Below are 25,941 nucleotides of genomic sequence, written 5' to 3'. Positions count from 1 at the left end.
GATCCGGTCCTAAAGAGGTTGTGCTGAGGTGGAAGACTTGAATAAGGAGATGCGATGGGAGGAGAAATGAATTGAGTCTCATATTGGTAATAGAGAGTATTTGTTCTATATTAATGAATGTTTCCAATAACACATTTTAAAGCACCAGTGTCCAAGGAATAAGATTTATTATATGTACAAAGTGCGTATAAAAGACATTTAATCATTAGTTTAATATGATAGCTATATGGTTATTGGAATAGAACAAATTTAGAATCCATATATACAAAACAGTCAATCTTAAGTCCAACGCTTACTAGATGATAAGATTGATTCTGTGTAAAAGTACTTGGTTGCCTGATGGGTGTCGAATCCACCAAAGATAATTATAACTTCACTTAGCCGAAAATAAATTGTAAAAGAGCAAGTAGAGGTCGTACACAAAGGATTAATATTGATCTAATCACAAATATAACCAAGCAATTAACAAAAAGTAAATAGGGGGATTGAAATTGTTGATTAATGAATAAATAAAATTGCAGAATCAAATTGAAATTGAATGTAAAATTATATGTTGGAATTTCAGTTAAGGGAGATTTCGCAGGCCAAACAATTATTTCCCATCGATCATTGACAGTGAGACATTATCTTAATTAACATGATCTGGATTAGTTATCGTCGTTCCTTATTCATTCCCGACCTAATCCTTCCTTAATTGTAAAGCAAATCCTAGAGCGCCTAAAGATAAACTCCTATTCAAACAGACAGTTCTAGCTTAGCGCTTAGAATTTAATCCGTCGAAAGCATTATGAATTAGAAGGACCCAATCTAAGTTAACCAAATTCTTAGCGATTCTGATTTAAACCAAATCACATGTTCATGCGCTTAATCGTTGTTAAGATATTCAGATGATTACAAATCCTATTTCCTAACGTTGTTCAATGAATGAAAAAGCAAAAGTCTGGCCAAACCTTCACCTCAACCTCCAATGATGGTCTGATTTTATAGATTAACAAACATGCAAACAGCTCATATAAATTCAGATTTCTAAATTGAAGAGTAACAATCTCACGATAGAAAATAATGCTCGCCTTTGATTAATCCCTTAACCGAATAAAGTGTTTAGCTACACATAGTCATGAATTCGACTATGATAACCATTAAAGATAAAAATAAATAAAGCTAACTAAGAATCCAAAAAGAGAGAAAAAAAAAACCTAAAAAGAACTTATCCCCCAAGGTGTAAATTCTCATCTATTTATAGAGAAAACCCCCTCCTAAAAGTTGGGTAACAAAATAATATCTATCTAAATCATCAACCTCTTTTACAAATTTTAAATCTCTGATTTTCTGCCTTCTATTTCGAGTTGGAAAAGGTCCTGGTCAATTTGAACATCAGAAGATTCGGAGGTCCTTAGTCTTGGGCAAGACTAACTCCAATTTCGCTTCAGCTCCTTTAATTCATCACCAAATTCCTTTCTGGTCCAAAGTTTCTCCAATTAAACCCAATTCTGCTCCTTTTAATCATTTGAGTCATGTGGAGGCAAATCAAACCAAAACAAGCAATAATACCCAAAATAACACCAAATTAATTAAATAACCTAGCACTAAAGTGACATTTGAACGTTGAATTGGAGACTTATCAAATACCCCAGACTTACCCAATGTTTGTCCCCAAGCATATCAGATCATGTCATCAGCTCTTTACTCTTATGATTTCGTGTTTACCAACCTTTCTCGACCCCCTCTTGTAATGTAAAGATTATCAGCCATCAATTCTCAAAGCCAAGATATTATTCATGTTTAAACACACAATGTAACTACTTGAAGAATCTCAGGAATTGAGCTTTTGACCATGTACATAAGGTATGAATTAAAATCAACAACACCCTCACGGAAGCCACTCATTGCACTCAAGTGTTTGGGCTATAATTAATTTAAAGAAATCACTCAAGTCGCAACCTAGAATGAAATTACCATAAGCTTGCCAATATATCATATCTCCACCACTTAGTATGAATTCAAGACACTAAATCAAAGGGACTTAAAATAGGGTGTAATGTAGGCTAGGGTTAAGGTTTGGATAGGAATTGAGGAAGAAAGGGAAATCGAGAGTAATAAAAATGTACATTCACTCTGAAAATGGCCAAAATGGAAATCAAGACACAATTATTTATGAACGACTCACAATTCTTAAAATTCAGAATGAATGTTTAAGACAAACTTAAACCACTATATACATACTGAAATGAATAAGTTAACGAAACATTTTTTTTTCTTTTTGCTTCTGTGTTTTTTTTTTCTTCTTCTTTTTTTTTTGAAAAATCACATTTTTTATTTTGAAAAATCACATTTTTTGGAGCTTTCTCTCTCTAAAAATTCATTTTATCTCTCCTAACCAAACAATACCTAAATGACCTCAAAACGAAAATTTTCAAGAATTAAAGTTCCTTAAAATGTCATTAACGCTTTGGATATTTTATTTTTAGCCGTCAATGGTCGTTTTGAGGCGTTAAGTGGCCATCGGTGTTAAAAAGTGTAAAATTTAGTGGCCATATTCGGAATAAATGAAGTTCACTGGCCATGGGTGTAATTTACCCTACAATAAATTCTAACAAACACCATTTAATATATTTTACTTAATTTATTTTGTATGTGCTGACTGTGTAAACATGTGTTGATAAGGATTTTTGAGCTGGCAATATGACTTTCTGATGTCAGCAAGCATTAACCAACATTTCATTTTCTATAATAAAAGAGACCATAAAAGTCTTTTAAAAGATGATATGCTATGTTGATCGATCGATATGAGAGGCAGTTGGATTTCATTAAACTAACAAAATGACTGCCTTCTTTTTCTTGGATAAAAAGAATAATTTTTTTTATGGATTTTTCTTTATAATAATATTTTTTTATAAAGAAACTTTTTTTCAACATCAAATATTCATGTTTAGAGGGCGAGCCTCGGCGCAACGGTAAACGTTGTTGTCGTGTGACCAAGAGGTCACGGGTTCGAGTCTTAGGAGCGGCCTCTTGTCAAATAAATTGGTAGGGGAAGGCTTGTCAAATACAAAGTTTCAATTTTACTAATCTTAGATTAAACAGGAACTGCAAAATAGAAAATTTGAATTTTCAAAATTTTAATCGAAATAGATAGGTAAAACCATTTAAAAACCGAGAGACGTGTTTCATATTTTTAGTAATTACGGAAACATTTCGTATCAGTTTTGTGAGAGTTTCCCACATTTGCCGGAAACGGGAAACGCTTGTCATGAAGAGTTTCTTTGCATTATAGCTAGATAGTATAAGCTTAATGAATATAAATGAGTCTGGAGGATGTCTTACTCTATTTATAACGTGCTATGCTATGTGCCACCTCGTTGATAGGTGAACATGCACTCATAGATTTGGGGTTCGGTATCCCTCAAGCCCACTAGGTTTGTGATTGATAGGATTGGGCATGATTATGTTGTAACGAATTTGATCATTGACTAGGTCGATGTTGATCTATTGAAATGTTCAGGACTATAACGAACATAACCATAAGGACCAAAATCATGTTATGTTGGTATATCATTGTCTTGTTGCCTATGTGTCCTATACAAATATTGATTAGAAAATTATGATTTTTTTTTCGCTTTCAATTTCATTCATGTGTCGGATTGTTAAAAAAATGACTTTTAATAGGGTAATTAGTTGTGAATTTGAGACTTAAATATATAACATATAAATAAAGTTTGGATAACAAGTATTGTGTCACAAATATTTTAATCACAACTGCATTCTCATCTCTAAGATTTGATCCCTGATTAGATTCATTACCTTAACCACCTAGACCACGTGATTGGTGATTGCTTCTACAATAATTAATCACTATTAGTCAGGAATGTTCAGGTATCAGAGTTGAGAATAATATTGAGTTATCAAGGTCACTGAGTTAAAGTGCTCAGAGATTTACATTTGAATAAATTTGATTATGTTCTCAAATTGAGTTATTGAGTAATTAGTTCAATATCTTTTAGGTGTATAGACATTATAAGAAGGTCAAGATATTTAGACAGAGGTAGTCAGATAAAGAAGTGTAATCAACACAGCATAGACATAAAACATACGTTCAATAAAAAAATAACTCAATAGATTACAATCAAGCACATCAGCAGTCATAAAGTTAAACAACCAAATCTAAAAGTTCTATCTAAGAGATCTATCTATTTCTTGATGTTAACTACAACGGTTTTGGATTTCTTTTGCTGCTGTTGCCGTTGTTGCTCAGAGTCTACTACTTGAGTTTTAGGTTTGGGGCCGGAGGAAGAAGTATGTTGTTGAGTGCTCATGTGTTGTTGTTCTTCCTTAGCTTTTCCTTTTTTCTTTCTCCCCCTTTTTGCCAGCACCAGTACTGAGTTGAGAAGTAGAAGGGAGAGATTGTCCAGCCGCTCCGCTAGTTGAGAGTTGAGTTGAAAACTCTGGCGGAAGAGTCCAATGAACAGAGACAATCCAGCTGTTGAGTGATTAAATTCGCTTGTAGGAATAAAAAGATATTGATCCACAGGGAACGTTTTGATAAATAAAAACTTATAATTTTGATTAAATTCGTTTTCTCGAGGTTAATAGAAAAATCGTTAAATGGTTTTAAAAGGTATGGATTCTGATTCTGATTTTACCAATAGTTTAGATTACAATTTATAGAAATTATGTTTAGTAGATTAAAATTAATATCCAAGGCTTATTTATACTAAGCAAGAACACAACTTATAACTTTGATCTGTTTATTAAGATGTAACAATTTATCAATTAATTCAATTTATTAGGCATTGAACTGTAATCAATCTTTCCTTCTCGGTCTAATACTGAAATCCTTAATCAAATTCGGAATCTAAACCGACTATTCGGTACTCCCCCAATGATCAAATATAAACCCGAATTTGCCAATATGAAAACACCAGTTAAATTACTTAAGAATATCGTCTAGATCAAACTTAAAATAACAACATTAAAGAAAGAATTGTATTGAAAAGATAATTCATTAGTTTGATTTGAAACGTCACAAGTTAACAGAGAACAAGAAGTTTGGATAGCATTTTAACTAATTGAGTTCCGGGTTGTCAATCCTTTCCTCAACTTCGTAGGTTTGTCAGACCCTGGGGCGCCTCCTACACTGGTTCCTCTCGCTGAATCCTCGAAATAGCACCTACTCGGTCGCTACAGAGCATAAACTTGTCTTCGAACAAAACTCTAACGTAAACTATAAGAACGTTATTTTTAAAACAAAACCTTCGTACGAAAAAAGACACGAACACGAAACGCAGAAAGGCTATTAAAGAGGAGTGTCCGTGCTAACATAGATTGACACAAACAGAATAATACTATGTCATTCCAATTAGATTTGTATCCAAATAAGAATAAAAACTAGAATATATAGATATGAAAAACTTCTCATTAATAAAACTTCTTCTGTACATTTTTTGCTGTCAACTGATCTTGTTGACATGTGCTATCTTGCTTCCTAGTTACATCCCATGAATAAAAGGGGCTGACTTCAAGGTCTTGCTTATACTAAATCATCTCATTTGGTTGTCAAAGCTTTGAGAAACTGCTTGCTGAAGATGATTGAAAGCTTTCTGGTAATTGTAAAAACCCATAAACCAGAAATCAAAATCATCAACAGTAACTATTTCTATGTACTTTTGTGATGGCTTCTTCACATTTTCACTCTGGTTTGCTGTCTTTATCTTTCTTAATGGGATTACTACCTGCAAAAATTAGTATATTTAGCTTCAATTCTTAACATTGCTCAAACAAATGAGATTTACTAATAACCGATTAACGGCTTAAAGTGACCAATTAACTCCTGAACTTGTTTAAATTGTTGTGCGCTTCACTATCACGTAAGACTTGTGGTATAATCATGTCATTTTAAACAACTTCAAGAAGCTAACCAATCGTCTTCATGATAAGATTTTTTCCGACAAGTTTCAGGAAGTATGGATGCGTTAGGACTTGTTTTTCTTATAATATTACCTTGTAATGGATTCCGACGGATTTTCCACCGGAAGAAGTCATTTTGATTGATCTCTCACTGCAGAAGGCAATCTTCTCAGTTGAGATAAAGAGAAGGCCAGCAAGAGGACCAGCTGTTGTAGACAAGTAACATTGACAAGCTTTCAATAATCTTTCTCCTTCTCTAACACTAAATAAATGCCTGAATGCTTTGTTAACTCCTACTTTAATTAATCTTGCACCTAAGCTCAACTTTCCCTTCAGGGTTTCTGTGATTTTGCTTCCCAATCTCACTGCAATCCAACAAATTCAGAAAAAGATTTTCACACAAAGTCCACAAATTAGTTTTAGTAAGTGAATCTGATTAATTAGGTTTGACACCTGTAAGAAGGATAATCCGTCAGTAAATATGCTATTTTTGTTGGGATAGCATTACTTGCGGAAAACTGTCCGTCGTTGATCCTTAGTCCCTTAAAAAGTTTGTAACTTTTAGTAAGTCAATCCAATTGACCAGGGACGGAGGAAGAGGGTCACGGAGGGTCTATTGACTCCCGACTTAGGAAAAATAAAGAAGCATTAGATTACCGACAGAAGTTTCTGTCGCCAAATTCAAAATTCGTAGTGGATTTGGCATCATCTGGATGAAAAATATCCGTCAAATTCTTAGTTCCACAAAAGGTTTATAACTTTTAACACATTTTCATCAATTGACCCTGTTTGTTTCTTTCTCATTCCGCCACTGTTAACTAAGTTCGATGACATGACTCTTAATATAACTTACCATGCTTTCGGATTCCGTGAGCAAACTTGTCAGCTTTTTTCCCTAGCTTGTTCATCCTCTGAATCACTGAGTCTAGCTTGTCTACAACATACGAAAACTAGCAGATCAGAAAACAAAACCATCATGTTTTCATGGAAGTACAAGAGAAAACGTCATCACGGCAGAAATTTCCGTCGGTAAATTCTGTCAGAAATTACCTTGCTTGACAGTGAGGGATTTATGAGCAGGAGTTGGAATATAGCCTTGGGTAGAATTTTCAAGAAAAAGTCTTGGCATTCTCTTAACTGGCTTTGCTGAAGTTGTGATTGGGATTCCAAAAACTTGTGCTTTCTGAGATAAATTCTTCATCTTTTATCAAAATATGAATTTGGTAGGAAGAAGATTGTAGAGAGAGTGATTAGGTTGCTGAATTTGGTAGATGAACTTATGAATTTTGTGCAAGTATATATAGAAAAGGATATTAGAGTTAGGTGATACTTAACTTTTGCTTTGCTTACATGAGTCAGCCATTAATCATCCATGATAGCAAAGGCAGACATGTTGACTCAGACATGATGTATATATTTTTAAGAAAATATTACATTTTTATTGCTTTCAAGAAAAAGATATTGTAGGCCCAAATTTGAAAATCCATTTCTTTTTTTTATGTAGACCATATTGATTTGATTTTGATTATTCTCTTCTCTAAGAAGTTTTTGGTTGATTGCACAAGTTTGTGAGACCATTCTACAGGGAGAAGTTGTATAACTGTTAGCCCTTTTTGTTATCCAGATTCATTGGATTTTCTTTACAATTGCAGTTGAATCAGGGTAAAAGATTTAAGTAGCAGTGCCTTATTATATTATGCCTATGTGATGCACCTTTTTTGTACATTAGATTTCTCAGAAAACAACTACTAGTTTCCCAATTTCATTTGGGGAATTTACAGAAAATCTGAGTCTTTCCTGATTTGTTGGGACAGTTGAACCAGAGATATACAATAAATTCTAACAAAGACTTTTGTATGGGCTGACTGAGTAAACATGTTGATAAAGACTTTTGAGCTGGCAATATGACTTTCTGATGTCAGCAACCATTAACCAACATTTCACTTTCTATAATAAAAGAGACCATAAAAGTCCTTTAAAAGATCATATGCTATGTTGATCAATCGACATGAGAGGCAGTTGGATTTCATTAAACTAACAAAATGACTGCCTTCTTTTTCTTGGATAAAAAGGATAATTTTTTTAATGGATTTTTCTTTATAATAATATTTTTTTTATAAAGAAAATTCTTTTCAATATCAAATATTCATGTTTGGATGGTGAGTGATGCGGCTAAATTGCGTAAAACAAACCCGTATGGAAGCATGGTTAAAGGAGAGTTCGGAGTCTGGCTAACCGGCTCCCATGTCTAATTAAGTCAGTTTTTATGGACAATCTGAGAATGAGCATAACAGTAAAATAAAACTACATAGCTATGTTGCACCCAAACGAAAACAGATACGGAAACTGAAACGGAAACGATACTGGAAAACGTAATTTATGAAAAACATATGAAACGGAAACGTGGGGGAATGTGTAAATATTGAAAATATAGGGTCATATTTATAAATATTAAAATATAATAAAAAAAAAAAAAAAAAGGGCGGCCCGGTCGCATTACGCGTCCCCGCTGAGCGAGGGTCCGGGGAGGGGTCCCACCACAAGATTGAAGAACAAGATGAAGAATGTCCAAACTCAATCAAGATTCAAGAGATAAGGAATATTATAGGGGGAAAGAAATATGGATAAGTTCTTTAAATTGAAGGATACAAGGAAGCAATTATCTCTCAAATACAAAGTTTCAATTTTACTAATCTTAGATTAAACAGGAACTGCAAAATAGAAAATTTGAATTTTCAAAATTTTAATCGAAATAGGTAGCCAAAACCTTTTAAAAACCGAGAGACATGTTTCATATTTTTAGTAATTACGGAAACGTGTCAAGAAACGTTTCGTATCAGTTTCTGAGAGTTTCCCACATGTGCCGGAAATGGAGAAACGCTTGTCATGAAGAGTTTCCGTGCATTATAGCTAGATAGTATAAGCTTAATGAATATAAATGAGTCTGGAGGATATCTTACTCTATTTATAATGTGATTTGAAAAAATAGAGGTGGTTATAAGCGTTAAAGCTATGCTATGTACCACCTTGTTGATAGGTGAACATGTACTCATAGATTTGGGGTTCGGTATTCCTCAAGCCCTCTAGGTCTTTGATTGATCAGATTGGGCATGATTATGTTATGTTGGTATATCATTGTTTTGTTGCCTATCTGTCCTATACAAATATTGATTAGAAAATTATGATTTTTTTCGCTTTCAATTTCATTAATGTGCCAGATTGTTAAAAAAATGACTTTTTTTTTTTTAAAATTTGCGCAATGCGCTTACATTAAAGAAGAAAGAAAAATCCCCACCAGACCCGGATGTGATTCGAACCCATGACCTCCCATGGCATAGGTAAGCTCTCAACCACTAGGCTAAGAGCTTCACCACTAAAAAATGACTTTTAATATGGTAATTAGTTGTGAATTTGAGACTTAAATATATAACAGATAAATAAAGTTTGGATAACAATTATTGTGTCACAAATATTTTAATCACAGCTTCATTCTCATCTCTAAGATTTGATCCTGATTAGATTCATTACCTTAACCACCTAGACCACGTGATTGGTGATTGCTTCTACAATAATTAATCACTATAGCCAGAGACCCGTCTAGGGGGTGTAGACGGGTGATTAAGCACCCACTGGTCCTCGAAAAATGTGAGACATTATATGAAAAATGTGAATGGAACTTTAATTTGTTACCTAAAAATACTCAAAAAATATCAATTAACACTTATAAATCACAATCAATAAACACATTTTCTCAGTAATCCTGGATCCGCCACTGCTAACAAGATGTGTATACTGTGTTTCTGTCTTTGGACCAACAACAACAACAAAGTCTTAGTCCCTAAATAATTTGGGGTCAGCTAACATGAATCATCATATAAAACCGTGAAATCAAGTCGTGTCAGCAACACAAATTCTCTCCCTCCACTCTGTCCTATCCGCTACCATATTTTCTTAAATCCCTAATAAACTCATATCACTCCCGATCACTCTCCTCCAAATTTGCTTAAATCTTTGGACCAATGTATAAAAATTCTCAATTTGTTTCTTTATATAAATAATTTACCAATTAGCTTTCTTAAATGTTAATTTAGTCAATGAAAATAAGACAAATTGGATTAAGATGACCCTGCAGTAGTTCTATATTGACCTAATCCATGACACTATAAAGTTCCTCAATCAAGCTTGGAATATTCCTTCATTCACTTTTTAGATTCGGATATTATTTTCATTTAAAATTGATAAGTACAATTTGTGTAATTTGTGTGTATTATTTATGGGTGTTTTCTCACGCATAAAAGAACAAGAAATATACGATTTTTTGTATAGACTTCTTGTAAAAGAGTTCGTGTCTGTTCCGCTGAAGAATTCACACGGTGAGCAAGCATGGAAGGAGAGCTAAAAGAAGAAGAACATTGGCGTTAAGTGAGAATCTCTAGTTGGATGAAATAGGGGTCCAAAATTTTGTAATCACTCATCACCAAATTATTGAAGACCTTTCCTGATCAAGATATTAAATGTTGCTGCAGAACAACCACACCCCTGAAGAAAATGATGCGTCACAACAGTCTGTCAGGCCAAATCTTGAATACTTTAACTCATCTTGAACAATTATTTTTGCTACATTTTGGGCTATTTAAGGAGCCCTCCTTTTGTGTTTTCATCATTCTCTGAACCTTTAAGTGTGTAACTTTGTTTTTAGTATTTTGAATGCATTGTTTGTTCCTTCATTATTATTTTGTCTTACTTCATTCAATTATGAGTGAGTAATTTAATTAACAGGTATGCAGTTGTACAAGGATAGATAAAAGGGTAGGTTTACTTCCCTCTAAATTCGTTAAATATACTTAGTTCTAGCATAAGAATGATTCAGTTCAAGAACGACTCGAGAATGATCTTGAGCTCAAATTTATACTTAAATGTATTTTTTTTATGTTCTTTTATTTAATTACCACATTCTAATGAATGAAACACCAACTTTTAAACTTAAAAAATATCAATAGAACACTCATATATCATCATAGAACATGATGACATCTTCTACTCGAGTGAATTCTAAAATTGTCACTCTTTGTATTCTCTCTCCTCGCCACTCTCTTAATGTAAAATGAAGCAATAATGGATGTTTTAAAAATCAGACCAAATATCAAACTGGATTGAGAATTGGGTTAAAAGTTAATGAATTCAACTAATTAATTCGGATAGGTTGAACCAAATGACGTCATAAATAATATTTTTAATTTCTAATGTTTAAGAAATTATTACAACATATAAATTTATATGGTTGCCAATAGTCACAAGTGGAAAACTAGCTTAGTGATAAAATATATATGTATTGGTACTTGGTGACCTAAGTTTGAATTCTCTCAACTACATAATTTTTTCTTAAATTAAATATTGATGAAAAACTAATCGGATTGAACCACTCAACTGAACTAGTTTACGGTTAACTTATTTTATTCAAGCAGTTCAATCCGATTTGATAGGAATATAAAAACCCATCATTAATCGGATAGGAAATCTCACTTGTTCAGGATCAAACCGGTGAAACTGACCGTTCTGATCTGATTTTCATAACACTGGAGACAATGATGGATAGGTTGAACCAAATGTCTAGTCATCAAAACCTCATCTTGATTGAAGATAGAAAAGAATGGATAAAATCTCATAAGAGATGACATGTAGGTGCCGTTTGGTTCGCGAAATAGAATGAAATGGAATAGAATGGTTATTCCAAAGGAATAGAATAGCAAAGAATGGAATAGAAATTCTTAGGAATTGTTGGTGGAATAAGGTAGAATGGAATAGATAATTTTTTTATTAAAAAGACATTATTATCCTCAAATGTAATTTCTTATTTATTTTAAAATTTTAATTTTTTACTATAAATTGTTCAAATATTTAATATATATTATTTTAAAAAATATATAAAAAATAGAAAAATGGAAAACACGAAAGACGAAAAAAACACGAAAAATACATTAAAAACGAAAAAACAATAAGAACATGAAAACGGAAAAATTGTAAAAACACGAAAAAAGAGAGGTAAAAAAACAAAATGTAAAAGCGCAAAAAAAAACATTAAAAACACAAAAACAAAAGAAAAAAATGAGATAAAAGTGGAAAAGGGTGAAAACGCGAAAACATATAAACGTGTTAACACAAAAAAAAAACACACACACGCAAAATATGAAAAAACACAAAAAAAATGTGCAAACTGTAAAAAACACAAAAACATGAAAAAACTGGAAAACACGAAAATGTGAAAAAAAAAATGAAAAACGTGAAAAAATCGAAAAACACGAAAACATGAAAAAGTGTTAAAAACGCGAAAAATGCGTTTGTAACGTTTTTTTATGTTTTTCCGTGTTTCCCAAGTTTTCTTGTTTTTTCCGTTTGTTCACGTTTTCGTATTTTTCACGTTTTCTCATGTTATTGTGTTTTATTTTGCATGTTTTCGATTTTTCACGTTTTCGTTTTTCGGTTTTTCCCCTTTTTGTTTTTTTTCGCGTTTTTGTTTTTTTCGTATTTTGTTACTTTTTCGTGTTATTCACGTTTTTCCATGTTTTCCGTATTTTTTCATATTTTTTTGTTTTTAACGTTTTCGTGTTTTGTTTGCGTTTTTCGCATTTTCATGTTTTTCACATATTGTCACGTTTTTGTGTTTTAGCATTTTTCGTATTTTTTCGCATTTTCGCATTTTTATTTTTCACGTTTTTTAATATTTCGTGTTTTGTCACTTTTTCGCACTATTCCTATTTTGTGTTTTTCGTGTGTTTGCTTTTTTTTTTGCGTCTTCGTGTTTTTCGCATTTGTTCACGTTTTCATGTTTTTCGCGTATTTTATTTTTTGCATATTCTCGTGTTTGTAACATTTTCACATTTTTCGTGTTTCATATTTTTACATTTTTTAACGTTTTCGTCATTTTTCCATTTTTCACGTTTTATATGATATAAATTATGGATTGACCAAAATTTATAAGATTTGGGAAAGTGATTAGAGAGAAGATTGTGGATTTAATGGAGGATAATTTTATAAATTACAAAAATATAATATTAGGAATAGACTATTCGTAACCTAAATTGAAGAATAGCTATTCCATGAAATCAAGGAATAGGGATTCCATAGAATAGCTATTCTATAAAAAAAAATCAACCAAAGGTGGGAATAGCTATTCTTTAGGAATAGGCTATTCTATTCCCCATCTATTCTGCGAACCAAACGAGCCCGTAGTATTTTAGGGCGGCCCGGTGTACTACTTGTCCCCGCTGAGCGAGGGTACGAGGAGGGGTCCCACCACAAGGGTGTACTAGGAGCAAGCCTTTCCCTACCAATTTATTTGGCAAGAGGCCGCTCCTAAGACTCAAACTCGTAACCTCTTGGTCACACGATAAAAACGTTAACCGTTGTGCCAGGGCTCACCCTCAAAGAAAAATCCATTAAAAAAAAGATTATCCTTTATCCAATAAAAAGTAGGCAGTTTTTTTGTTAGCTTAATGAATAACTGCCTCTCATCCATAAATTATCCATAGAACACTCATATACCATCACAGAGCATCCCAAACATCTTCTATTAGTGAATTCTAGATCCGTCACACTTTGCATTCTCTCTTGCCGCGACTTAATGCAAAATGAAACAATAACCCAATGTTTTAAAAATCAGACCGGAAATCGAACTAGATTGACAACTGGATCAGACGTTAATGGATTCAACCAGTTAACTCGGATTGGTTGAACCAAATGAGGTTATAAATAATATTTTAAATTTTTAATGTTTAAGCAGTACTAATATATAAATTTATATTGTTGCCAATAGTCACAAGTGGAAACTAGCTTAGTGATCTAAGTTTGAATTCTCTCAACTACATAATTCTCTGTTTTTTAATTAAATATGAATGAAAAACTAACCGGACCAAAGCACTCAACCGAACCGGTTTATAGTTAACTTATTTGATTCAAGCGGTTCAATCTTATTTGATAGGAATAAAAAAACCTATCATCAATCCGACCAGAAATCTGACTTGTTCGGGATCAAACCGGTGAAACTGACCGTTCTGACCTATTTTCAAAACACTAGCAACAATGGTGAAACCCTGTACACAATTTCCATAAAATTTTTAGCATTTTCTAACCACTTCAACCCTCAAAACCTTTCTTGATCGGTCCCTGTCTGGTAATAACTTAATGGTGATGGTTTTATGGAGAGATAGGAAAAAGGTTCTATTAAAGGTTTGGCCAAATGTCTAGTCATTAACACCTCATCTTGATTGAAGATAGAAAAGAATGGATAAAATCTCTAACAAGAAAAAAAGTTGTTTAGTACAATTAAGTTGTGGATTTGTGAGGCATTGATGTCACGTTTTGAGCAATTCACCCCATGTGTCTACTTTCTTTCCCTTCTAACATTTCTTATCTCATTTGGAAAAATGCACTTTTTCAATATCTATACTAAAAAGATTAAAAAGATATATATATATATAGTTGATAGAATTTGATCCTTCAACTTACTATGTCAATGTCAAACATGCTACCGACTTGATAAATTACTTTATCATTTTTAATTTCAAAATTACAAACAACTCTATCTCTTTAGGGTTAATTACATGTAGATATCCCCGCTGAGCGAGGATCCGGGGAGGGGTCCCACCACAAGGGTGTACTGGGAGCAAGCCTTCCCCTACCAATTTATTTGGCAAGAAGCATCCGTGCCCTCTTAGTCACATGACAACAATATTTACCGTTGCGCCAAGGCTCACCCTCAAAGAAAAATCCATTAAAAAAAAAAGATTATCCTTTATCCAATAAAAAGCAAGCAGTTTTTTTTGTTAGTTTAATGAATAACTGCCTCTCATCTCATGTCATGTCGATTGATCCAGCACAGCACATGATTTTGTAAAGGACTTTTGTTGTCTCTTTTATTATAGAAAATGAAGTTTTGGTTAATGGTTGCTGCCATCATAAAGCTCAAAAGTGTTTATCAACACACGTTTACACAGTCAGCACCTACAAAAGAAATTAAGTTGTAACGACCCGGTCCGGAATGGGTGGTGTCGGGATAGAAAACCTGAGCAAGGAGCGGCCCTAAGGGATGGTGATGGGGCAGGAATGAACTGAATCCCAGAAATGGAGAGGGAGTGATTGGGGCTTATTAGTCAGATGTGAATCTGCAGACGCGTTTTAAAGCAGTGAGGTCCAATGTGTTGGATTTGGGCCAGAGCGGACAATATCTACGTGGTATTGAACCGGGATGTTACAATTGGTATCAGAGCCGACTCTCCACGTACGATGTGTGGTTCGGGGACGAACCAGGCGGAAGTTGGTGGGCCTGTAACGACCCGGTCCGAAATGGGTGGCGCCGGGGTAGAAGACCTGAGCAAGGAGGAATGAACTGAATCCCACATCGGAAATGGAGAGGGAGTGATTGGGGCTTATTAGTAAGATGTGAATCCAATACATGCAGACGCGTTTTAAAGCCGTGAGGCCTAATGTGTTGGATTTGGGCCAGAGCGGACAATATCTATATGGTATTGGACCGGGATGTTACATAAGTAAAATATGGTGTTTGTTAGAATTTATTGTATATCTCTAACTCTACTATCTCAATTAATGAGGAAAGAGTGAGATTTTCCCTAAATTCCCCAAATCAATTGGGGAAAATAGTAGTATTAGCCCTTCTAGTTGATAAAACTTATCAATTTAGCTCTTGTACTTTTGTTTTTTCATACACTTGGTTCTTATGAAATCGGGATAGGTTATAAATTTAGTAATATGATTATAGGAGAGATCATATTTAACCCAGTGTATAAAATAGTACAATCTTAAATCACATGCTACAATTTCAAGCTTCACGAAATAATAGCATGTTGTCTACTCAATAAATCTTGAAATTACATATATTTTTTTTTCATGAAAAAAACTCATTTTCGGTGAATGAAAATTGAAATTGCACTATCTAGCAAATGTGGAGACTAAATCTGTTTTCCTCTAATAATCATAGCGTTAAAGATTGGCAGGGGAAGGCTTACCCCAGTACACCCTTGTGGTGGGACCCCTCCCCGGACCCTCGCTCAGCGGGAACGCGTAGTGCGATCGGACCACCCTTTTTTTTTAATCATAGCGCTAAAGATGTACTTTATCCTAACTGATGCAATAAACATGCTTTATATGTACCACTTTGAAACTTATAATAATCTGGTGCAATACTATATAAATATTATATATTTCGGTTCAAATCTTGTTCCTTCAACTTCAATGTATTTACATGTAGGGTTGCTCATGCCTTCCACCTCGACACAACCGGACTGGCTCATTGCATGCTCGCCAACTTTCATTTGATTGGTCCTGGAACTAACACAGTGTACATGGACATTCGATTTTGATACCAATTATAACTGGTTGATCCAATACCATGTCAATATTATCCTCTTTCCCAAGTTCTATTCCTCCGATCTCCTAGCTTTAAAATACATCTACATACACACATTATCAATGTAGACTTGTAAGTGTCTCTTCATTTCTGATATGATATCCAGTTCATTCCTGTCGTTTAGCAATCTTATAAGGGGCTACGTACTTAAACCTTTCATCCAGACACCATCCTTTTAGTACCAAGTCACTACAATACGATATCTATAATGTTCTCAAATAAAAAGACACTACCCTATCTAAATTGATAAATTCTATAATCTATACTCATTTTAAGTCCTCAATTCGATTCTTCGTAAACCCGGAAATATTACTAGAAAAGTAATCAAATAAAGAGTGTTTGATCAACCTCAAACCTGTTAATCCAATCCGGATAACAGTTAAAAAACTTTTCCCTGTAGAATGTTCTCCCGAACTTCTGCAATGAACCAACAACTTCTTAGAGAATAAAGAGAATAATCAAAATCGAATCAATATGTTCTACAGCAAAAAAAGAAATGGATATTCAAATTGGGCCTACAATATCTTCTCTTGAAAGCAATAAAAATGTCATCATCATGTCTGAGTCAACATGTCTGCCTTTGCAATCGTGGATGATCAATGGCTGACTCATGTAACCAAAAGTTAAGTATCACCTAACTCAAATATCCTTTTCTATATATTCATGTTTTCATCTACCAAATTCAGCAACATAATCACTCTTTCTACAATCTATCAAAGATGAAGAATTTAGCTCAGAAAACTCAAGTTTTTGAAATCCCAATCACAAATTCAGCAAAGCCGCCAGTTAAGAGAATGCCAAGACTATTGCTTGAAAATGCTACCCAAGGCTATGTTCCAACTCCTGCTCATAAATCCCTCACTGTCAAGCAAGGTAATCATCAACGATCTCATTGCGACGGAATTTCATTATTTTACCGACGGGTATTTCCGTCGATGATGACTTTTATTTTGCAGTGTTTCTTACATCCATGAAAAACATGATGGGTTTTTTCTAATCTGTTTAATCATTTTGCAGACAAGCTAGACTCGGTGATTCAGAGGATGAACAAGCTAGGCAAAAAAGCAGACAAATTTGCACATGGAATCAGAGAACATGGTAAGTAGTATTAAGAGTCATCAAAATTGGTTACTAGTAGAGAAACTAGAATAAATTGATTGATTAAAATGGATTAAAACTTATAAACGTTTTATGCGACTAAGCATCAGCAACGGACATATTATTCCGTCACTGATTCTAAAATCCCATAAAAAATTATCCATTTACCGGCAGAAATTTAGTCTGTAATTCAACGGGTGTCAGTAAATAAATAAAAGTTGTCAAGTTATTGTAAAAGATGGATTTTGATGGCTGAAGTTGATTTTTTTTTCTGAATTTGTTGGATTGCAGTGAGATTGGGAAGCAAAATCACAGAAACCCTGAAAGGAAAATTGAGCTTAGGTGCAAGAATAATTCAATTCGGAGGAGTTAAGAAAGTATTCAAGCAGTTATTTAGTGTTAGAGATGGAGAAATATTGTTGAAAGCTTGTCAATGTTACTTGTCAACAACATCTGGTCCTCTTGCTGGCCTTCTCTTTATCTCAACTCAAAAGATTGCCTTCTGCAGTGAGAGATCAATCAAAATGTCTTCTTCCGATGGAAAATTCGTCAGAATCCATTACAAGGTAATATTCTAAAAAAAACAATTCTAATACATTCTTAGTCCCTGAAACTTGTCGGGAAAAAAATCTCACAGTGAAAACGATTGGTTCACTCTTTGAAGATGTTTAAAGTGATATGATTGAATTTGGAGCCTTAATTGACCGATCAAGTTCATGAGTAATCAATCACTTTAAGCAAGTTTAAGGAGTTAATCTGTTGTTAGTACATCTGCTTTGTTTGAGCAATGTTAAGAATTGAATCTGTCGTAATGCCTTGAATCAGTATACCACACTACGACCGGAAGCAACCGGGTTTCAAGTCGGTTTAGTTGAGATAGAGTACTATAAATACTCTATTATGTAAACCTAATTTGTAATCTGATTTTCGGCCTCCTTAATAAAGGCTATTCTCCATTTGCCTGTGGATTAGCCAACGCTGATTTTCGGCCTCCTTAATAAAGGCTATTCTCCCTCGCCTGTGGATTAGCCAACGCAACATTGGTGACCCACGTAAAATCTGTGTTTTTCGTTTATTTATCTTTCGCTAAATACGCACAACAGAATCTAAAGTTGCTAATTTCTTTTGCAGGTTGTAATCCCATTAAGGAAGATAAAGACAGCAAACCAAAGTGAAAATGTGAAGAAGCCATCACAGAAGTATATAGAAATAGTTACTGTTGATGATTTTGATTTCTGGTTTATGGGTTTCTTCAATTATCAAAAAGCTTTCAACCATCTTCAACAAGCACTTTCTCAAAGCCAATCAAATGAGATGATTTAGTATAAGAAAGACCTTTAAGTCAACCCCTTTTGTTCATGGGGATGTAACTAAGAAGCAAGATCACATGTCAACAACATTAGTTGACAGCAGAAGTTGTACATAAATTTTATTAATGAGAAATTGTATAGAAGTTTGCATACATTGTGATAATCAACCATCGATTAACAGAGCACACAACGTCGTATATAACGGTAAAAATTGACATATTCATCATCAACATAACACCGTTAGACAATTGATTTAAACAAGACAATTGACATATTTTCGCGAGCTTTCCAACCGAGTTTAAGAAAACTTAGGCTCTGAGTTATTAATGTCTCAAGCTGATTCCAAACTCAAGCTGAAGTTGGATCAAGACGAACTCGAATAGTTTGCGAGCCAAAACTCATTAACACTCATGCATCCAATGATATATCCAAGGAGGAAGGTGTTAGGGGTTTGAGCTCACACATGGATTGGCATCTTGCATGTCGAATCTAATCAAGATCTTCTTGATATACTCAGCTTGTGAGAGATACAACTTTCCAGCCTTCCTATCTCTTTCAATCCTCATGCCTAGAATCTGCTTAGCTTCCCCAAGATCTTTCATAGCAAACCGCTCAGATAACTGCTTCTTCAGTTTTCTCACTTCTCGAGCACTCGACCCTGCAATCAGCATATCATCAACATATAACAGTAAAATTATGTAGCCTTCATCCAATTTCCTGAAGTAACAACAATGATCAGTTTCACTCCTCACGAACTCAATTTCATGCATGAATCCGTCAAATTTCTTATACCACTGGCTTGGAGCTTGTTTCAGACCATACAAGCTCTTGTTCAACTTGCACACCAGCTCAGCGTTATCAGACTCATAGCCCTGAGGTTGCTTCATATAAATGTCTTCATCTAAGTCCCCATGAAGAAATGTCGTTTTTACATCCATTTGCTGCAGCTCCAAATCTTCTGCAGCTACCATACTCAACATTAAACGAATAGTAGTCAGCTTCACCACTGGAGTAAAAACGTAAGTATAATCTATGTCGTACCTCTGCTGAAAGCCTTTCACGACCAGCCTTGCCTTGTAGCGCTTTCTACCATCAGCCTCTTCTTTGATTCTGAAAATCCACCTGTTCTGTAGAGCCTTCTTACCCTTTGGAAGCTCAACAAGTTCCCAGGTGCCATTGGTCATCAAGGAATCCATCTCATCATCTATTGCAAGTCTCCACATGCTCGCATCCTCTCCACGAGATGCCTCCAAGTAGCTTTCTGGTTCACCACTATCTGTCAGCAGCATGTAGTTGCTTGTACGCGTGTACCTGTCAGGTGCTCTATGCTCTCTAGTGGATCTGCGTAGTGTAACCGCTGGAGTTTGGGGTTCTTCTTCTTCCTCCTTAACAACTACCCCCTTGCTCCCACCAGAATTCGTGATGTCTAGCTCCACAACCTCTAGTTCTGAATTAGCAGTATTAGATGCTCCCAGACTATCCTTGTACATCATCTGCTCGTTGAAAACAACGTCTCGACTGCGAATAATCTTCCTATTCTGACTATCCCAGAACTGATATCAAAATCATCACCACTGTATCCAATAAATGTGCACTTAACAGACTTCGCATCTAACTTACTTCTCTCAAGGGGAGCAATATGAACATATGAATCACATCCAAATACTCGTAGAAAGGACAGATTTACCTGCTTGCCACTCCAAGCCTCTTCAGGAATGCCACTCTGCAAGGGAGCCAATGGCCCTCTGTTGATCAAGAATGCTACAGTGTTAACTGCTTCTGCCCAGAACGTCTTCGGAAGTCCGCACTTCAGCCTCATGCTTCTAGCACGCTCACACAAAGTTCTGTTCATTCGTTCTGCAACTCCATTCTCCTGAGGAGTTCCTTTCAGAGTCTTCTCCATGCGAATCCCATTCTCAGCACAGAATTCCTTGAATTCCCTAAGCTCATACTCCCCACCATTATCAGACCTCAAACACTTTACCTTCAGACCTATCTCATTCTCAACTAGGGCCTTCCATTTTCGAAAGGAATCAAAAGCATCAGATTTGTTTCTCAGAAAATAGATCCACACTTTCCTAGTGGAGTCGTCAATGAGGGTCATGTAGTACAGAGCTCCACCAAGAGATTTCACAAGTGCAGGACCCCATAGATCGCTATGAACTAACTCCAACTTCTGTTTCTTCAAAGCTTTGCCACCCTTAGAGAAACTGACCCTTTTCTGCTTCCCGAAGATGCAATCCTCACAGAGCCCAAGATGAGCAGTTTTCAGACCCTGTAACAGACCCTTTGAACACAGCACTTTCATCCTATTTTCACTCATGTGACCAAGACAACAGTGCCACAAATCTACATTGACATTCTCGCTCAATACATCAATGTTGTTGCAAACATTGTCTGTTAAATAACGATCTAACCTTCTCACCACGGGCAAACACCATGGCTCCTTTGGTCATTTTCCAAGCACCACCTACAAATATGACACAATAACCTTCATCATCCATTTGCCCAATTGGCAACAGATTTCTCTTTAGGCCAAGAACATGCTTTACTCCAGACAGCTTTATCACAGATCCATTTGGGGATTTGATCGAAACATCTCCCTTCCCCATAATCTCTAAAGGCTCATCATCAGCAAGATAAACCTTTCCGAACTTCCCAGGGGTATAGTTTTCCAACAAATCTGCACTACTGCATGAGTGAAACGAAGCTCCTGAGTCTAACACCCAAGACTCCAGAGGACTTCTTGCACTCAACACCAAGCCTTCTGTTGCTGTTTCTCCAGTTGAATTACTCAGAATCAGTGCATCACCAAAATCCTCGCTAGCTGAGTTCACCGTCTTCTCCTTGTGTGGTGCCTCACATTCATTCTTGTAATGACCAGTCTCATTAAAATTCCAGCACTTGATGTGGCTCTTGTCCTTGGCAGATTTCCCTTTCCCTTTTGACTTAGACCTGCCACGATTCTGCTTTGACCTGCGATCTGGCCTGCCCTGATTTTCTACATTCAAGGCTGATCCAGATGTGGAACCTGGCTCTTTCTTGCGAATCTCCTTGCTTATAATCAAGTCCCTGACATCATCAAACCTAAGTTTTCCTTTCCCTGCTGAAGCACTTAGGGCAGTAACCGTGCCACTCCAACTCTATGGTAAAGAAGATAATAAAATTAGGGCTAATACCTCGTCATCGAAATCAATATCTACAGAGCTTAATTGAGTGATCGTCATATTAAAATGATTCAGATGCGTCGCCACTACTATATTCTCCGTCATCTGTAGATTAAACAGTCGTCGCATCAGATGAACTTTATTGGCCGCGGAAGGCTTCTCGTATAACGAACTCAAAATCTCCAACATCTCCTTCGTGGTTTTTGCCTTCACCATGTGATGCGCCACGTTCCTGGACAGCGACAGGCGAATCATGCTCATCGCTTTTCTGTCCAACAGCTTCCACTCTTCATCATACATATCCTCCGGCTGGTCACCCAGAGGCTGGTACAAATCTTTACCGTACAAGTAATCCTCGATCTACATCTTCCAAAAACCGAAATCCGAACCATCGAATTTCTCCATAGGGGTTTTTCCGTCTCGCATCGTAATTACCCTCGCTCTGATACCAATTGTTAGGAATAAAATACGATTACGATAAACGAAAACAAAAGCAATCACACAAGAATTGTTTACCCAGTTCGCCACTCAATATGAATGACTACGTCTGTGGGCACTACCAAGCCAGGATATTTCACTATAATGAAAGAGATACGGATTACAGAGAAAGAGGTTACATTTATACTGCTCAAGCCAGGACATTTATACTGCTTCAGTTGGATTGCTGCAGTTGGGCCCATCGCTTCAGTTGGACCTATATATATTATAGTCTCCAAAAGCCCAACTGGAAACACATGTCTAACTCTTTATACTTGCTAAATATCATCTGCCTTTTGGCTTTCGTAACTTACAAACTGCGGAATCAGAGACATATATTAGTGTAATTTCGGAACTTTCCTCCGAGTAATCCATGTGGACAGTTGTGCATCTTCACAACACATATCCTTATTTCCTCTGATGGAAACACATGTCTAACTCTTTATATTTGCCAAATATCATGGGCGTTTTTGCTTTTATAACTTACAAGACGCGGAATGAGAGACGCATATTGGTGTGATTTCGGAACTCTCCTCCCATTAGTCCATGTGGCTTGACGGTTGTATATCTTTGCAACACATATCTTTACTTCCTCTAATGAAAACACATGTCTAACTCTTTATATTTACAGAATATCATCGAACTCTTTGATTTCATAACTTAGTGTTCTGAACTCCTATAATTGTGTGCAGGTTTTATTCTAAGGAAAGATCCACAAAAAAAAAAATGATCCTTTATCCAAGAAAAAGAAGGCAGTGATTTGGTTAGTTTAATGAAATCTAACTGTCTCATGTCGATTGAACCAACACATGATATTCAAACGACTTTAGTGGTCTCTTTTATTATAGAAAATGAGGTTTTGGTTAATGGTCTTTATCAACACATGTTTACACAGTCACCACATACAAAAGTGTTTGTTAGAATTTATTGTATATCTCTGGTTCAACTGTCCCAACAAATCAGGAAATAAGACTCACATTTTCTGTAAATTCCCCAAATGAAATTGGGAAACTAGTAGTTGTTTTCTGAGAAATCTAATGTACATACAAGGTGCATCACATAGCATACTATAATAAGGCACTGCTACTTAAATCTTTTACCCTGATTCAACCCTCCTAGAACAGGGTCATTACAATACTATTTAACTGAAATTGTAAAGAAAACCCAATGAATCTGGATAACAAAAAGGTTATACAACTTCTCCCTGTAGAATGGTCTCACAAACTTGTGCAATCAACCAAAAACTTCTTAGAGAATAAAGAGAATAATCAAAATCGAATCAATATGGTCCACATAAAAAAAGAAATGGATATTCAAATTTGGGCCTACAATATCTTTTTCTTTAAAGCAATGAAAATGTAATCTTTTCCTAAAAATACATCATGTCTGAGTCAAGATGTCTGCCTTTGCTATCATGGATGATCAATGGCTGACTCATGCCAGGAAAACTTAACTATAACCAAACTCAAATACCCTTTTCTATATATACTTAGCACAAAATTCATATTTTCATCTACCAAATTCAGCAACCTAATCATCACTCTCTCTAGAATCTTCTTCCAACAAACAAAAAAACCCATTTGATCAAAGATGAAGAATTTAGCTCAAAACGCAAAAGTTTGTGGAAACCCAATCAACAGTTCAGCAAACCCGGTTAAGAGAATGCCAAGACTTCTGCTTGAAAATGCTACCCAAGGCTATGTTCCAACTCCTGCTCATAAATCCCTCACTGTCAAGCAAGGTAATCTTCAATGATTGTCATTTGCGACGGAATTACATCATTTTACAACGGATATTTCCGTCGGTGATGATGTTTTTTCTTGTAGTGTCTTTTACTTCCTTGAAAAACATTATGGGTTTTTTCTAATCTTTTAGTTTTAATCATTTTGCAGACAAGCTAGACTCGGTGATTCAGAGGATGAACAAGCTAGGGAAAAAAGCTGACAAATTTGCCCATGGAATCAGAGAGCATGGTAAGTCATTAAAATTGGTTACACTGGCGGAACTAGAACAAAATACTCGAGAGGATCAATTTATGAAAATGTGTTAAAAGTTACAAACTTTTTGTGGGATTAAGTATCCGCGACAAATATTTCTGTCCAGATTATGCCAAATCCACTACAAATTTTGATTTTGGCGAGCACTAGTTATAATTCTTCTATACTTTTCCCTTGACTTGGGAGTCAATAGACCTCCTATGACCCTCTTCTCTGCCCTTGTCAATCAGATTCACTTACTAAAAGTTACAAAGTTTTGAAGGGACTAAGCATGCTAAATCACAAGAAAAATTACACATTTACCAACGGACATTTCCGTCGGTAAGTCTAAGGTTCACTTACTAAGAAAAAGTTGTGAACTAATTGAAAAAAAAAAGAATAGTTTGATGGTGAAGTTGATTTTTTGTTTTCTGAATTTGTTGGATTGCAGTGAGACTGGGAAGCAAAATCACAGAAACTCTGAAAGGGAAGTTGAGCTTAGGTGCAAGATTAATTAAAGTAGGAGGAGTTAAGAAAGTTTTCAAGCAGTTATTTAGTGTTACAGAAGGAGAAATATTATTGAAAGCTTGTCAATGTTACTTGTCAACAACAGCTGGTCCTCTTGCTGGCCTTCTCTTTATCTCAACTGATAAGATTGCCTTCTGTAGTGAGAGATCAATCAAAACGACTTCTTCCGATGGAAAATTCGTAAGAAACCATTACAAGGTAATATTCTAAAAAGTTCGTAGCCCCGAAACTTGTCGGGAAAAATCTTATGATAAAAATGATCGATTAGCTTCTTGAAGTTGTTTAAAGTGACTTGATTATACCACAAGTCTTACGCGACAGTAAAGCGCATGTCACTTTAAACAAGTTCAGGAATTAATCGGTCACTTTAAGCCGTTAATAGGTTGTTAGTAAATGTCCTTTGTTTGAGCAATGTTAAGAATTGAAGCTAAAGATACTAATTTTTTGCAGGTTGTAATCCCATTAAGGAAGATAAAGACAGCAAACCAAAGTGAAAATGTAAAGAAGCCATCACAGAAGTATATAGAAGTAGTAACTCTTGATGATTTTGATTTCTGGTTTATGGGTTTCTTCAATTATCACAAAGCTTTCAACAATCTTCAACAAGCACTTTCTCAAAGTTTTGACAACCAAATGAGATGATTTAGTATAAGCAAGACCTTGAAGTCAACCCTTTTATTCATGGGATGGGATGTAATTAAGAAGCAAGATCACATGTCAACAAGATTAGTTGACAGCAAAAATTGTACAGAAGAAGTTGTATTGATGAGCAGTTTTTCATGTCTATTCTACTTTCCATTCTTATTTGAACACAAATCTAATTGGAATCACATAGTGTTATTGTGTTTGTGTCATTCTATTCTATGTTGCACAGACACTCCTATTTGGTAGCCTTTCTGCGTTTCATGTCCGTGTGTCTGTTTTTGTTTGAAGGTTATGTTTTTAAAAATAACGTTTCACACATGTCCCTGTGCAACATAGATGCCTTCTAGTGCTATATGTAAAGGGGTGGAGTTTGACCATAGGCAAACTCAACCCCAAGCATTGGCAAGGCTACG

The 25,941-nt window shown here is 35.3% G+C and overlaps 3 protein-coding genes across 3 annotated transcripts; 2 read left to right on the top strand and 1 right to left on the bottom strand.

Annotated features, from left to right (window-relative positions):
- Positions 1–5,397: 5,397 nt before the first annotated feature.
- LOC136223339 (GEM-like protein 4) lies at positions 5,398–7,163 on the bottom strand. Its single transcript, XM_066011272.1, has 4 exons — positions 6,955–7,163; positions 6,758–6,838; positions 5,998–6,269; positions 5,398–5,729 (listed from the first exon to the last, which is right to left on the bottom strand). The coding sequence occupies exons 1-4, from the start codon at positions 7,103–7,105 to the stop codon at positions 5,538–5,540; spliced, it is 696 nt and encodes a 231-aa protein (XP_065867344.1). The 5' UTR covers positions 7,106–7,163; the 3' UTR covers positions 5,398–5,537.
- Positions 7,164–16,851: 9,688 nt separating this feature from the next.
- LOC136223487 (GEM-like protein 7) lies at positions 16,852–18,887 on the top strand. The gene is made up of 4 exons (XM_066011513.1): positions 16,852–17,200; positions 17,345–17,425; positions 17,717–17,991; positions 18,557–18,887. The coding sequence occupies exons 1-4, from the start codon at positions 17,047–17,049 to the stop codon at positions 18,746–18,748; spliced, it is 702 nt and encodes a 233-aa protein (XP_065867585.1). The 5' UTR covers positions 16,852–17,046; the 3' UTR covers positions 18,749–18,887.
- A 5,017-nt stretch (positions 18,888–23,904) lies between these two features.
- LOC136223653 (GEM-like protein 4) lies at positions 23,905–25,726 on the top strand. Its single transcript, XM_066011768.1, has 4 exons — positions 23,905–24,120; positions 24,272–24,352; positions 24,807–25,081; positions 25,334–25,726. Exons 1-4 carry the CDS (start codon positions 23,970–23,972, stop codon positions 25,523–25,525), a joined length of 699 nt encoding a protein of 232 aa, XP_065867840.1. The 5' UTR covers positions 23,905–23,969; the 3' UTR covers positions 25,526–25,726.
- Positions 25,727–25,941: the final 215 nt, after the last annotated feature.

Source organism: Euphorbia lathyris, chromosome 3, assembly GCF_963576675.1.
Source record: "Euphorbia lathyris chromosome 3, ddEupLath1.1, whole genome shotgun sequence".
Classification (NCBI taxonomy): Eukaryota; Viridiplantae; Streptophyta; class Magnoliopsida; order Malpighiales; family Euphorbiaceae; genus Euphorbia; species Euphorbia lathyris.
This window is presented reverse-complemented; position numbering and strand designations above follow the sequence as displayed.